Genomic DNA, 15,742 nt, shown 5'->3' on the forward strand with positions numbered 1-15,742 from the left:
TTTTTATGCAAAATAAAGTCTTTACAGCTGTTTGAAAAATCTTTACTATTACATGATTTCTATAGACAATTTTACACATTTCCTGGTTTGAATGTACAGAATACCAGAAAACAAACTTTAGGTACTAATAAATTTACAAGATAATTTTTTTTTTTTAAACAGTGCATCCTCCATCCCCTGATTTTCATGACCAAGGTTTCCGCATGGTCAAGGATTCAGAAATTCATCCAAAACTTTCAGAGATGATTCACACAGGATTCTGAAAAGACATAAATACATAATAGGGTTAGGTATGCTAAATGCTGAATCAGTCCGCTACTATCCGATTTCTCAGAGTACAGCTACAGCACAATTTCTTTGACCAGTTCTTCCATATTAGTTTAAGTATTACATATGCCTTTACAAATTACTTTTGAAACAGGTGGGGATTTTTCTTTGAACTTTTTCATTTTTCTGCTGATCATCTCTTGCTACAGCACAACCTACAGCAAGGCAGTTTAAATTACTGTGTCAATTCAAACACACTTCCTAATATTTCATCGTCTATTTAAAGAACCCACTCATTTTCTTCACAGCACTACTCTTTTTTTTCAAACACAGTCAAACCCTTTACCAATAATTCATACTAAGGCTGCTTTTCATTTCTTTACTTTCTTCCTTTCTCCCTCATTCTTCAGCCTTCATAATTTTTCTCTCCACCTGTGACAATTTTTTACCAAGCTTGAACTACCTATCTCATTTTTATGAGCAAGTGTCTCTGTCAGCTGTGCATACACCCATATTAGTCCCTCTCCAACTTTCCTTTGTCTCCCATTAATCCCCAAACATCCGCAAAGGCCAGCTCTGAAATTGCCATATGGCAGGCCCTTACCTTCTTGCCTTCCCTGACACTGTCACCCAGCCTTTGCAGTTGCGTTCTCATGCAACTTCTAGCACTGCTCTAAAATATCCCCAAAAGACAAAACCAGGCACTTCGGTCTTCTGTCAAATCATTGTTTCACTGTTAACCACTATAAACTTTATTCTTCATGGTACTTTTGTAAAAGATTTCCCTGTATTTCTCAACCATTTTTTTACCCTCCATATTTTATTATTATAGTGCCGGACTGTTGTCCCAAATAAGCAAGGTTAGTCAGTCACTAATTATGATGAGTTAGGGCATTTGTCACGAGATACCACAATGAAATACAAGAGGCACATCTGCACTTTCATGGCAGTACATTCGATGTTAGAGTTCCCTGAATTCAGACCACTGTGGCTGTGTTGCATACTTCTCTCTCTAGTGCTACATCCTTTAACCATGGAAATCAGCTGTCAAAATTAGCTAGCATCATAATGTACTATAAAATTAATATAATTAAGTACTGCGAGTTTAGACACAGTGCTACTTGGTACAAATTTTATTTTGTTACAATTTAAGGCTAATGAAACAATGGATCTGTAATGCGAGACCATGTACCTGCCACACATGGGACAGCAAGCTGTCATTCAGAGTGCTGTGCGCTTCCCCAGACAGACAAATTTAACTCAGTTTTACCAGGTACTTTTCCAGTGAACTTTTAGATAGGTGGCAGACACATCAAACAAAGCTATATTACAAACCAATTTAAGAATAATTATTTATAGATGCAATAAGAGTGCAATACAGAATTTGGGATGCTAGCTAAACGATAATAGTAAATAAATATAATTTGCTAAATTTCAGTTCTAATACCCATACATCAATAGGCTAATTAAAGAAAAACCAAAATATTAAGTAAAAGGTATTACTCTATAGCACGGTGGGTTTTATAGGGCAGTGAAGACTTTTCTCTAGCCTCCAAATCACTGCACTGACAGCTTTATTTGCATTTTTTTGTTGGGCATAAATATTTGCATTTTATAAACTAAACTAATTTGTGTGCCTTTACTCTTGAGGAAATTCTTTCAATATAAAATATGTTGTCCAGAATTCTTAAGTGAACTGAATAGCATTTTAAAAATAACAGACACACAGGGACATCTTAAACTGCTAACTCAGCTGAAGAGGGAAGACTAAATTACAATGGAAAGTTTTGCTTCCGATTTAACATAACAATTCTTTTTTTAATGGCAACACTTTAATTACTGCACCAGACAGCATTTTTCCTTTTTTTTGTCTCTTTGCTAATATGTAATAGATTACTTCTAAGTCTAAATTTAAGATGCTGGCACAGAATGCCAAGTTCTCTTGGGAAATTAAAGAATGTCGCTATTTGCTGGTATACCTGAGTACTGAAAAAAAAAATCCCTCAAACAGTTATAAGATAGTGCATCCAGAAGCAAAATAATACTATTGAGTTAAAAAAAAAACCAGTAATATATTTTAGCACACATCAGTGCAGCATTGTGTGCTATAAGATTGTGCTCAAAGGAATGATCAGAAACCAAGTCTGTAGCATTCTATAACTAAAATGCTGGTGTTTGGTAAGTAGAGTGGTATGATAAAATAGTTTACAAACAACAGGGCACATTTCAGGATGTACCTCATTCCATTTTATTTGTACATTAGCACACTAGTGCAAATGGCACATCAGAGGAGGCCTGCCCTGGTTCAACGTTATGTCTCTCTGAGAAAGAGCAAACACACTTTAAATTAGTCAAACAAAACCTAATCACTGAAGAGCTTCCCCCTAACCTTTTGTTAGCATGAATTTTTTTGCCCTTCTGGAGAGGAACAAATCCCCAGCATACCTGTACAACTATGAATCCTCCCAGATTCTGAAAAGCTGTGTGAAAGCTTCTGAATTTTGTTATCATATTCCAATTCTGATTCTTGATAAAAATACTTCCCATCATTATGTTCACATTTCTAATGCTTTAATTTTAACTGCAACGATCTCTTGGTTTTGTATTACACAAAAGTAGCTATTCATATATCACAAAATTAAAACCCTGTGTAGCATCATATGTTCTTCATCTGCCCCAAATTCCAAGTTGATTTGTCCCTGCTCACTGGGCAGAAATGATCATACAGATTCATAAAGCAATTATCTGTGTTCTTACTGAAATTTATAGCCAGTACTGCACTCAGGAGGCAGCAATTACTCATTTTAATGTGCCTATTTATTTAATCATGTTAAAATTTGCTTTAATTTCTCAGCCTTTACTACCGTCTTAACTGCAAACTGAATCATGATATTCTGCTGCTCACCTTTCCTTTCCATAACATTATTATTTTTTAAAATATTCTAGTGGAACTCTTGGCAGCCCAACATTAAATGATTTCACAGGGAAAAAAAAAAAAAAAAGTGGGGTCTGTTTAGTTTTGTTTCTAAGCTAGGTCCCCCCAAAAAGAAATTTGTTCCCAGCCAAGTAACTAGTTAACACAATGTATCCAGGCAGCAGAGTCACTCTGACTTAGAAGTCCAATTATGTAATGAACTCGATTTTTTTTTTCAGCAAGATAATTTTTGGTTCTTTATTAATTTTATATTACAGGAGCACAATGTCAGCTGCAGAAGCCACTCAAACTCTTGACAGCAATATTCCTGTTTTCTATTTACTTAGACCATACAGGAAATGGAAGTGAAGGGTAAGGATCACCAGTTCGACGAATCTCCAAAAAGAGCAGAATAAGATCACCCATGGAAAGGTCTCGGGGTCACTGTTACATTCAGTTAAATTTTTACCATCTGCATAGGTATGGATTCACATACCTCATACCGAAACGTACTGGCATTACTACAGAAAAATCTTCTAGTAATAAGAAACAATAGATTACTTGGTTCGTTACACCTGCTGCCAACAGAACTGAATTTCAGAACCAAATCCTGCACTGCACAGGATCAAGTCATAACACATACAAAATGAATGCAACAAAGCAAACTGAACATATAAAGACTGCAATTACAGCAGATGTATGGGCAAGACATTTAATACTGTGCTGGGCTGAATGCCTCACATTTTTTTTATCTGCTAGTTTAAACCTTGCTATCTATCATTCCTAATGCTCTCTATTATGCAAGTACAAACCAAAGAAAATTACTGCAGAGGAGGCATAGGAGAGGTTAGTGTTAATTTCCCACAGTACATTTACCTTTCAGGGCAGCTATATTCTCCTGTGGCAGCATCCTTGTGTGTTACCAGTTTCCTTTGAATGGCAGGTGCAATATCCTTTAGAAGTGATGTTTTGTGCTTACCTATTTGAAATAAGATTATGCTGAAAATCTGGACAAAAACAGTGATTTGCATAAAAAACCCTTCCGCATATTTTCAGTGTATTTTTTAATATAAAAGAATGTTTAACGAAAGATTAGATTTTAAATTAAGATTTTCAGTGTCCTGGATCAATTGCTGTGTATTTCAACAAATCACAGAGATGAACGTTATGAGTTAGCAGACAGCTGTATATCTAAACTCACTGCATAAAGATTGAAAGTCCAAAGCTTAATGATATAATTTACAATTATATATAACCTTAAATCCTGTAGAAAAATGGCAACTTAACAGGATAAAGGGAAGTGTCTCTTAAATTTTATAAGAACTTATATTATGTAGCACATAGAAAAAAAGAAAGAAAAACTATGGACAAAAATGGTTTGACTGACCTTTAATTATGATCACAATGCAGACAGTAGCTGTTAGACTAAAAATCCCTTCAATTTCTTCAGAGAGAATGCATTCCATTAATTCATTTAAAAGTGACCTAATTAAAAATAAAGCAAAAATATACTAAAAATCGTTTCTTTCATAACAGAACGGGACAGACCAAGTCTGTGATTATGCTACCCTCCCACCATAGCTTCAAAGATGTCCAATAGCTACTGCTTTTGCTTGCAGGGTAACTGAAGATTATATGCTGCTTCTGGAACTGAAAATATCTGAGTTAGAAGAATGGTAAATTGCTTGGGAAGAAAATAAAAATTATATGGAATTCACAAATTAAAATAGATGACTTAGGGAGAACAGCTATGGGGGACATTACTGTGGGGATCTGTTACAGACTGCCTGATAAAGAGACTCTGTGGATGAAGCACTCCATAGACAGAGAGGAACAACCTCACACTCACAGGCCCTTGTCCTCATGGGGGATTTCAACCACCCTGATGTCTGTTGGAGGGACGGTATGACCCGGCACAAGCAATCCAGGAGGTTCCTCAATTGTGTGTGGAAGACAGCTTCCTTTGGCAAGTAACAGAGGAGCCAACAAGGAGAGGTGCCATGCTTGACCTTGTGCTCACCAACAGGGGTGGGCTTGTTGGAAATGTGACGCTTCAGGGTAGCCCTGGTTGTAGTGATCATGAGATAGATTTCGAGATCCTCAGGACAGTGAGAAGAGTGTGCAGCAAGCTCACTGCCCTGGACTTCAAGAAAGCAGACTTTGGCCTCCTCAGGAACCTGCTTAGTAAGGTTCCATGGGATACTGCCCTAGAGGGCAGGGGCATCCAAAACTGTTGGTTGATATTCAAGGATCACCTGCTACAATCTCAGGAGTGTTGAATCCCAACTAGAAGGAAGTGCAGCAGGAGGGCCAAGAAACCTCCTTGGATGGATAAGGAGCTCCTGAGGAAACTGGCTTATAAAAGGTGGAAGCAAGGACAGGCGGCCTGGAAAGAACACAGGGATGTTGTCCGGGAAGCTAGGGACCAGGTTAGGAAAGCTAAGGCCCAGTTAGAATTAAACTTGTCTAGGGATGTGAAAGATAACAGGAAGGGATTCTATAGGTACATTGTGAATAAAAGACTAGGGACAATATGGGCCCTCTCCAGAAGCTATCAGGAGAACTGGCTGCCCTGGATTTGAAGAAGGCTGAGGTTCTCAATGACTTCCTTGCCTTGATCTTCACTGGCAAAGGCTCTGACAAAACCACCCAAGTCTTGGAAGGCAGAGGTAGGGACTGTGAGAATGAAGATCCTAGGCACACTGTGGGAGAGGATCTGCTTTGAGACCATCTTAAGAACCTGAACGTGCACAGGTCCATGGGACCTGATGAAATCCATCCGTGGGAGCTGGCAAATGAAGTTGCTAAGCCACGGTCCATCATATTTGAAAAATCATGGCAGTCAGGTGAAGTTCCCAACGACTGGAAAAAGGGAAATATAACCCCCATTTTCAAGAAGTGGAATATGGATGACCCGAGGAATTACAGAGCAGTCAGTCTCACCTCTGTGCCTGGCAAAATCTTGGAGCAGATTCTCCTGGAAGGCACATGAAATACAACAAGGTGCTTGGTGACAGCCAGCATGGCTTCACTAAGGGGAAAACCTGCCTGACCAATTTGGTGGCCTTCTAAGAGGGGGCTATGGAACTCATGAACGGGGTAGAGCAGCTGATACCATCTACCTGGACTTGTGCAAAGCATTTGACACTGTCCCACATGACATCCTTGTCTCTAAATTGGAGAGACATCAGTTTGATAGGTGGACCACATGGTGGATAAAGAACTGGCTGGATGGCTGCACACAAAGAGTTGTGGTCAATGGCTCAATGTCCGGCTGGAGACCAGTAACGAGTAGTGACCCTCAGGGATCAGTGTTGGGACCGGTCTTGTTTAACATCTTCGTCGCTGACATGGACAGTGGGATTGAGTGCACCCTCAGCAAGTTTGTCGATGACACCAAGCTGTGTGGTTCGGTTGATACGCTCGAGGGAAGGAATGCCATCCAGAAGGACCTTGACACGCTTGTGAGGTGGGCTGATGGCAACCTCATGAAGTTTAACCATGACAAGTGCAAGGTCCTACACCTGGGTCAGAGCAATCCCAGGCACAGCTACAGGTTGGGCAGAGAAGAGATTCAGAGCAGCCCTGCAGAGAAGGACTTGGGGTTAATGGTTAATGAGAAAATGAACATGAGCCGGCTGCAGTGTGTGCTTGCAGCCGAGAAAGCCAACCGTATCCTGGGCTGAATCAAAAGGAGTGTGACCAGCAGGTCGAAGGAGGTGATCCTGCCCCTCTACTCTGCTCTCCTGAGACCTCACTTGGAGTACTGTGTGCAGTTCTGGTGTCTTCAACATAAAAAAAAAACAAAACATGGAACTGTTGGAACAAGTCCAGAGGAGCGCCACGAGGATGATCAGGGGACTGGAGCACCTCCCGTATGAAGATAGGCTGAGAAAGTTGGGGCTGTTCAGCCTGGAGAAGAGAAGGCTGCGTGGAGACCTCATAGTAGCCTTCCAGTATCTGAAGGGGGCCAGTAAAGATGCTGGGAAGGGACTCTTCACTGGGGACTGTAGTGATAGGACAAGGGGTAATAAGTTCAAAGGTAAACAGGAGATGTTTAGATTGGATATAAGGAGGAAGTTCTTTAATGTAAGGGTTGTGAGGCACTGGAATGGGCTACCCAAGGAAGTTGTGAATGCTCCATCCCTGTTGGTGTTCAAGGCCAGTTTGGACAAAGCTTTGGGTGACATGGTTTATTGTGAGGTGCCCCTGCCCACGGCAAGGGGTTTGGAACTTTATGATCTTAAGGTCCTTTCCAACCCTAATTATTCTCTTATTCTATGACTTTCCAATTACAATACAGTGAAGAACATTTGTAACAAAAAACAGCCCCAAAACCCTTCCAAACTACATTTTAGATACTGAAAATATGGACAGAATAATAGAAACAAAACAACTGTTCATTGTAAAGTCTGAGATAAATACAGACTCAATATGTATCTTAATAGACTGACTTTTAGCAAACTTTGGCGGTGGTTTGGGACGTACATCAAATTAAGAAAAATGAACCAAGGGAGTCAAGGAAGAGGTCCAGCAACTCAGCTAAACACTGCAGTGCCGATCAAGGCAATACTACATAATGAAACCACTAATTGCTCATTATAGTGTTTATGGAAAAGCAAAAACAAATTCTCAAAAATTCTAAAGTAATTCTTAAAACAGATAAAAATAAAAGAACACAAAGGCTAAAGCAGATGGACAAGATCTGTAATTCCTCAGAGCACAAAAGTAAATGCTCTGTGAAGAACTGAAGAGGAAACTGAGAGCAGCAGATGCTACAATAACTTTCCCCAAAACATTTAAAAATACCTTTGGTAATATTATCATCATCTGATACCAAAACTGAATATCATAAATACCCAGTTCTGACTTTAATTGTTCTTCAGGCTTTTATTGGGCTAGGATGCCAAAATGAAATATGCAGTTCAGAAAGGAACCAACCTCCACTAGTGATTCAGTAAATAAACTTTTTAGAAGCTCAAGTATTGCTTCAAGGAGCTGAGAAAGACGAAACATCTTCAGGTTCTGAAATAAGTTTTATCAAGTTGTTTATGAATTGCATTAAATTTGTTACATCACTGTGGACTAATCTGACAAAGTATTGATTCCATTTCATAGAATCATAGAATAGTTAGGGTTGGAAAGGACCTGAAGACCATCTCGTTCCAACCCCCCTGCCATGGGCAGGGACACCTCCCACTAAACCATGTCACCCAAGGCTCACATTGCCTTTAAACAACTAACAGTATTGCAATCAGAGTATTGACTTTATTGGTGTCACTGTTTAGGTCAGTAAGAACACTCTTTTTTTCCATGAAGGAACATATGAAATTTATTAACATGTAATAAGACTCACTGCAGCTGTGTTTTCCCACTTCCCTCTCAACAAGGGTTTCATGAGCCTGCCCACAAAAGTAAAACAGAACCGTAAACTATTTACAAATACGTAGAAGTAAAAGAGATAGATAAGCGATTGGTTCTTACATAGACAGCTCCTTACTAAAGGAAGGGATACTCACACACCTGGTCAGATATTGCCAAGTCACTCAGTATTATCACTGGTATGGGGATTGAAATTCAGTGCTAGAGGTTGACTCATTAGACACTGCAAAACCTGGTGCAAGATTACGGTGTATTCACTGAACAGGAGCTCACATCAGATTCTGTAATGTCAAAGGCTTTTGCATTGGTGTGGAATGGTGATATCTGAGATCGTGAATGATTTACTACTGTACTCTCATTATGGCCTATCAATACAGATTAATAAAAGAAATAAGCCTTAAAAGTAGTCTCAGTCTTGAGGCACCCGTGGAACCAGATGTAAATTATCTCCTGCCTTAGATCACCTTTGCACCAAGAAAATAAATACTAGAAGATAAATACATGTTTATCTAAGTACTCATGGAAACAGTCTGGTCAAAACTAGCAGTTTCCTTCATGAAGAAGAATGGACAAGATTCTCTTTGACCCCTATAAGAAAAAGTTTCAGAGACATTCACTGAATTTTTGCATCTCTAATTGAAAAGTTTGTCAAATAATGGTGTTTCATTTAAAGAGAGCACAGCTGCTGCCTCATGGAAGAACAAGATTTGGATTAGGAAACCTATTGGTAGCCTCTCTGGAGTCTGTTTTTCAAGTTCAACTGGAGGACTGAGAATAAAAAACCCAGCCAAACACAAAAATTCATGGCAGCAGACAGGGATACTCAATGCCTGTCAGATGAGGGAGTTAAGCATTGCAGTTAGTTGTGATAAGTCACAGAGAATGACAGGTCTTCTAAGGAATACACATTAGCCCCTTGATCATTTGAAGTAAGCTGTGGTGTGTTTAGTCACATAAATAAAAATTGAATATGAACAAACTAAAGAAAATTAAATTAACTTGTGATAGTTTTAGGAGATAGTCAGGGCACCCACTAAATACAGCAATTAAACGAGTTTAACTATTAAAGAAATAATGACATATCCCTATTTTTGGGGGGTTTTATGACTCAAAATACTTTAAAACTATTTTGAATTTTGTGATCTTAATGCAGCTATAGTACATCTGTCATCTCACTGCAGACATTCAATTAAAGGATTAGTGCTATTTCTGGTGAATATTCTATCTCACCTAAGTATCTCTACATTGAAGGGACTAATGTTTATAAGTATCTTATGAAAGAAGCAAACCAAGAAGTATGATTAAAAAATCCATTTAGATGAACGGTCTTGTAAATAAGAAGCATGCTTAGAAGCAGCTAAAAAAATGGAACCAAGTCAATAACTACAAGCAATATGTCCAGAGAAAGGGATTATGAAGTAGTGCAGGTAAATTTAGTAAGCATCTAGTTCCACAAAAAATTTTCTAATTTAGAAATCAAAGCTTCATTGGTAACATATAAAATGTCCTACATTCGCAACAAACTTGGACAAATCAATGTGGAAACATTTACCTGACAACATTAACTGACTTCATAATTATGGTCAATAAACTGCTTGAAAGAGGAGGAAGGTCTGAAATAGTCTTTGGTATAGTTAAGTCTTTTTCACTGGAAGCCTGAAAAAGAAAAAAAAACAACAACTGTTGTAAATCAAGAAATATATGCATGCAGAAAACATCAAAGCAAATTTGTATTTTAATAATTACAACATCTATTCTTAAACAATCAGAAGAAACATTCTTGTGTGTTCTTTGGATAGCCTTAATCCAATTCTGTTTTGTCCAAATAAACAATACACATTTAGAGAGGCTAAATCTAAAACAAATAACCAGTATTTCTATCAAGGCAAATATTTTACAGAGTTGTTCTGAATAGAAGTTTCATTTAACTACATTGTCGGCCACTACTTATACAGGCACAGCCTACTAAACACAGATTAGTATCCTCTGTGTCTCCAAGTTGAGGTGTGCATACATAATTTTAAATAATACTTTAGGTGACAGTGATTTCCTAATTTCCTGTGCCAGCTCTTTTGGTATCAAGTTCTGAATAATGTGGCAAATATTTAATAAGAATTGAATTTTGATTTACTAGCGCAATAACCTGGGGTCAGGAAAAAACCCAGGTAAGATGACTTCCTGCAGGGAACATTCCTAATGTATGGGTATGAATCTGCAGTATCATTCAAGACCATACAATTTTACTATGCAGCATCTGTGAAGAGCATGCTCTCATCCCACAGCCCCATAGCTGATACATTAATATTTACATGCAAATCCCTGCTATTGTTTCAGTTTCTTTTGCAACAGAATTTTAGAATCAGCTCTGTTATACTTGGTACTTTCTGGCAACCATTTATTGCTTCATTTCTGCCTTATCTAGCAACCACAGTAAGAGTACAGCCCCTGCTAAAGAGCCTTTGCTCTTCCTTGCTAGTTCACAAAGCTTCCAATCTTACTATCCATATTTGCTCCTAAAATGCATTAGGAACATGCACTGGGAATGCTACCCTTCTTCAAGGACAATAATGGTTCCTTGGACTTCTAGCACATGCAGTAACCTTTCTGTTGTTCCAATGTAACATTTAAAAAAGCAGTAAGTGGGAAAACAACAACAAAAAAAAGTTAGCACTTTACCTTCTGTAGCACATGATTTATCTCTGCTACTATTGCAGCCAAGAGAGTAGAGAGTACACCTTGATGAACCACTGGGCAAGATGAATGCCAGCACTGGACTGCATATATGAATTCTCCAAGAGGCATTTCAATAGAGTGAATCAACTACAGCCAAAGAAAAACAGACCTGATTTTTTCATATTGCTTGAGAATAACTGAAATATTTCAGCAAGCTTCTCTGTGAAGAAGAGCAGATCACACCTTGAAAGCTACTGAAGTATCCCAGCCACCTGGGATAAGAGAGGGAATCAGCATGTATGGGAAGTCTACTCATAAATTTAAGAGAAACAAAACAATGCTAACATTTCAGTGAAGAGAAGAGGTTTTGAAGAATGTCAGGACATCATGCATATATTGAAGCTGATATCATTCAGGCTTAAAGAAATAAGGACAATTTCTCCTCCCTCCCAAAATCATAACACACAATAAATTTCTTTGTTCTGGATTCAGAAAGTTCATTTAATTGCAGGTAAGATTAATAACCTATGAGTACTAATATGGTTCTGGATCATTTGTAACAATGCATTGTTCTCCAATTTCCTAGTTTTTGGCATGATGAGACCAACAATGGATTAAAAAAACCCATTGGTAATGTGGAAACTTAAAAAATTTAACTGAAAATGTAATCAGATGTCAACTCCAATAAAAACCTCAAAGTGTCTAAGTATAACCCATTAGTATAAAAAGTATGAATTCATCTCCACATTAGGTAGCAATTACAAGTATAATAGGATACCTGAATCCCTTCTTCCTGCTGTTTCTTGAGTCTACATGCCACAAGTTCTAAAACTTTCTGGAAGATGGTCTGTACAGCATTGAAAAGATTTGCCATTTCATCTGTGTCAGTATTCTGAGTTACAGAAGCTTCAATAATTTCTTTTAAAGCATAGAATACCACTGGAGCACAAAAGCCACCTCTCTCTAGAGAAAGAGATAAACACCACAATATAAAAATAGTAATGAGGTATTGAGATATTCTTCAGGTACAAGCTTAGAATGAAAAACTCAGTTATATACCATAAATAGCTATAGTTTACAAGTGTAGATGATATATATAGTTTCTGAGCATCCTTATCTGAAATTTTCATACAGTTCAATCAATATTTTCAGTATAAATCCAGTGTTCCTTCCAATCCTTGACATACAGGGATTAAAATTGCTGTTTTCTTAAGTAATTGAGCTCTAATTCTGTCTGTACTGCAGACAACTTTCCAAATGTGAGCCAAATTTCAATGCTGCTACAGTATTGTCTCCTAAGGCATACCAATATATATATACCTCAATATACTTATATCACTATTGAGATATATTAGACCCCACTTTATATAAGCCTCCCTGAATTATATAGTAATAACTGTTATCTGAGAGCAAGGAAGAAATATAAGTTATCAACAGTGATATGGTTCTGGGCTGGTTCTTTGCTCTTTTTCAGTTTTCTGAAAAACTGCTGCCACTTTTGATTGTATTATTGGTACTACCAAGTGTAAGATGCAAACACCATCTTTTGAGAAACATACTTCAAAATGCTAAAAGCAACAGTTACGCTAATATAAGGAAAGTCAGCTAAGCATATAAGGAAACATCTGTGTTAGTACAAAATACTGTACCTGTTTGTATAACTGGAAGAGCCATATCTAAAACGTATGCCTGAAATGCGAGATTTCCAAGGCCGACCATTATGACATCTTTGCATACTGTCAGGTAGGCCTAGAAAAGAGATGCAAACGTGTAGGAGAAACAAAATTTACATTAAGTAACTATTTAGTAAAACCTAAAAATAAGGAAACCACAAAATCTTAGCCCAGTTGCCCTGAAAGCTGGTGCATCTACTTGGAGTTACTCAGTTTTCAGCCTCCAAAAAGCTTCAAACAGTTCTCCAGATGCTTCCATTGCAGTTTCTCAAAAGGCAGTAAATCCTCTGCCTTTTTCAATCACACTTATATCAGAGGCATTGATACTTAACATTTACCAAGGCAGATTACATCATCTCTACCTATCTTGAGCAGCAAAATTAAAAACAGCATACAAAACCAGCTTTTCCCTCCAGAAATACACATGTTGCATACTAAAGAGATTATAATATTAATGTATAGACAGAGTACAGAAGAGAATTTTTAACCAGTCTAGCATACATGAGCTGGGTTGTTCAAGGACACTGTCTGTGATTTAAGTTAGTCCAAAGCTTTCTGTTGACCAAAATCTGAAAGGTCCCTATAGCTCAATGCTAAAATCCACCTTGGGTTAATTGATATGACGGGAATGTAACAGAAAACAATTCAAAACTAGCTAAACGCATACCCCTCTCCCCCATTATATAATCAAGTGTTTTCTGTGAAGGACAAATGAAGGTAAGGGGTAAGGGATACTGGCAGTGATGACACTGGGGTTTGTGTCAGAGGGTCTATCAGTCCCACTCATCACATCAGTGGCCTAAAGAGTCAATTCCCCCAGTCAATTCCTGCCCATAACAACTAGTGCAAAACAGTAACAGACCATGCAGAGAAGGAAGGGTGAAATGGGAAAAAACAGGATGTCATGGGAAAAGTGATAGAGAAACATAAGTGCAAAAAGAAGAGACACCCCAGTCCCCTCTCACATACTAGAGTATTAAAGAAGAAACTATAATTATTGTATATGATATGGATATTTGGAGGCAAACGGTCTGCTTTTAATGCCAGTATTGTTACCAAATACACACTCCAAGCCATTAAAAACCACAATCAATACCTCGTTCCAATAAAAATCAGTATACAAAGTGAGAAGCAAATAGGAGCTCCTTAACAAGCATGTGGCTTATTACAGGAGATGCAAGAGGCCTGGATTCTCTTCTTGACTTCCAGACAAGCCACATCAGCCTTTACACCTCAGTTTTTTTCTCTAGAAATAACAATGCAAATGGACTAGTTTTTTTTTAGGATTTACTAATAATGATCATTTTGCTTCATTATGGGCTAGTCAAGTATTATGTCAGATGGGTTTACAGGTAACATGCCTAGCTTATTGCTTTATTGATAAAGTTTCATTTTCATTTTGTATTCAAACCTAGGAAATTGATCATAAACAGTCTGGTAATGCTGGTAAGGATTCCCTATTTTGTATCTTGTCTTTCTATAACGTTGAGTTCTGTACCTCCAAACTTTAGAAAAAGAGCCACAGAAGAGTTATGACATACCTAATAAATTTTTCTTTCAGAGGGAAGAGACAATAACACATAAATCACAAGAAACTTGTACCAGGGACAATTACAGCACTTGTTTGAGTTTACTATGTTTTATACTTTTCAAAAAGCTGCAGCAGTGGGACTTAGTACAAGACTGACCTCATTATTAAGTTCCCAGCTAACTCACACCCTACCTCTCTGCTGACTTCCAAAGATGTTTTTATGGGACTTAGCACTAGTATAAAGTATACTGAATTCCTCAGGGTATAATTTTATCTAATTTTTCTAGAAGCGCAGGAAAGAAAGAAAGAAAGGAAGGTAAGAAGCAAGCCAGCAAACATTGTTAGACCTAAATCCACTCTCATAATTACACCACCTTCCTGGTCATCTACATTAGCTTCTATTGTGCTATTCAACACAATCTTCACAGCTGCAGTGAATCTGGCATTTCCAGGACCTTCTGCACTAAGAATAGGCTATTAAGAGGTAGAACACCACTCAGTTATCCCCTCCTTTTCGGAGGAGATTCAGTTACAATCTTAACTCTATGTTAATGCACTTTTCCATAAAAGAGCATAAACATGACCTTTATTTAATATGGGGGATGAGAGACTGAGGACAAGTATTGTTAGAAACCTAAAATTTAGGACACCCAAGTTACATTGCCTGCTGTGCTAGAAGTTTCTCGAGTGGGCATTTTCACGAGTGTGAATCATGAAACATGTTCCATCCTCACTTCAACAGATATGATGAGAATATGTATCATGCATTGGCAGGTGAAAAAAGTCTAGATAAGAACATTGTATTGTATTGTTGATGCCAACTACCTGATTTAATTGCTAGGGTAAGCACATATTTATAAAATATGAAGGTTATAACTAAACACACAGACAAACTTTGCGATTTTAAGCAATCAGAGGAAAAGGAAAAGCACAGATCAGGACTCTCTGTTTTACTAGCTTATTTACTTGCTGAGCTCCAAAACCACCAGTATACAATTGCAATATTTACAGCTTTTCAGATTGGCAACAGTTTGATTTACACAATAAGAGACCTCTAACCTGGATAATTAATTCAGGAACATCACTGCGTCTTGAAATGTCATCCTCTTGATCACTTGTTAGTACAAAAGGTAGAACTTGACTTTCTATCCAAGCACCTGTCTCCTTCAGAAGTGATAAGTAATCTTTTCCATTTTCAGAAAACTGGAAAAAAAGAAAAGGAAGAATATTAATTGTCTTTCAATACTTTTGGAATTTCCTTACATTGACAGCTGTAATTCCAGTTTATACTAAAAAGGTGTA

The 15,742-nt window shown here is 37.8% G+C and overlaps 1 protein-coding gene across 2 annotated transcripts in view; it reads right to left on the reverse strand.

The window, feature by feature from the left end:
- Window positions 1-15,742, reverse strand: part of NCAPG2 (non-SMC condensin II complex subunit G2) — a 45,325-nt gene continuing 29,583 nt past the window's right edge. For both annotated transcript variants that reach the window (XM_061349294.1, XM_061349303.1), the window contains exons 21-28: window positions 15,500-15,643; window positions 12,886-12,985; window positions 12,015-12,199; window positions 11,240-11,383; window positions 10,116-10,219; window positions 4,569-4,666; window positions 4,058-4,160; window positions 1-259 (exon numbers count right to left, since the gene is read on the reverse strand). In XM_061349294.1, coding sequence (XP_061205278.1) covers window positions 208-259; window positions 4,058-4,160; window positions 4,569-4,666; window positions 10,116-10,219; window positions 11,240-11,383; window positions 12,015-12,199; window positions 12,886-12,985; window positions 15,500-15,643 — 930 coding nt within the window. In that variant the 3' untranslated portion in view covers window positions 1-207. The remainder of the gene's footprint in view (window positions 260-4,057; window positions 4,161-4,568; window positions 4,667-10,115; window positions 10,220-11,239; window positions 11,384-12,014; window positions 12,200-12,885; window positions 12,986-15,499; window positions 15,644-15,742) is intronic.

This window comes from Neopsephotus bourkii, unplaced genomic scaffold (assembly GCF_033783945.1).
Source record: "Neopsephotus bourkii isolate Nb327-2 ecotype Australia unplaced genomic scaffold, CSIRO-AGI_Nbou_v1 NB_53, whole genome shotgun sequence".
Lineage (NCBI taxonomy): Eukaryota > Metazoa > Chordata > Aves > Psittaciformes > Psittacidae > Neopsephotus > Neopsephotus bourkii.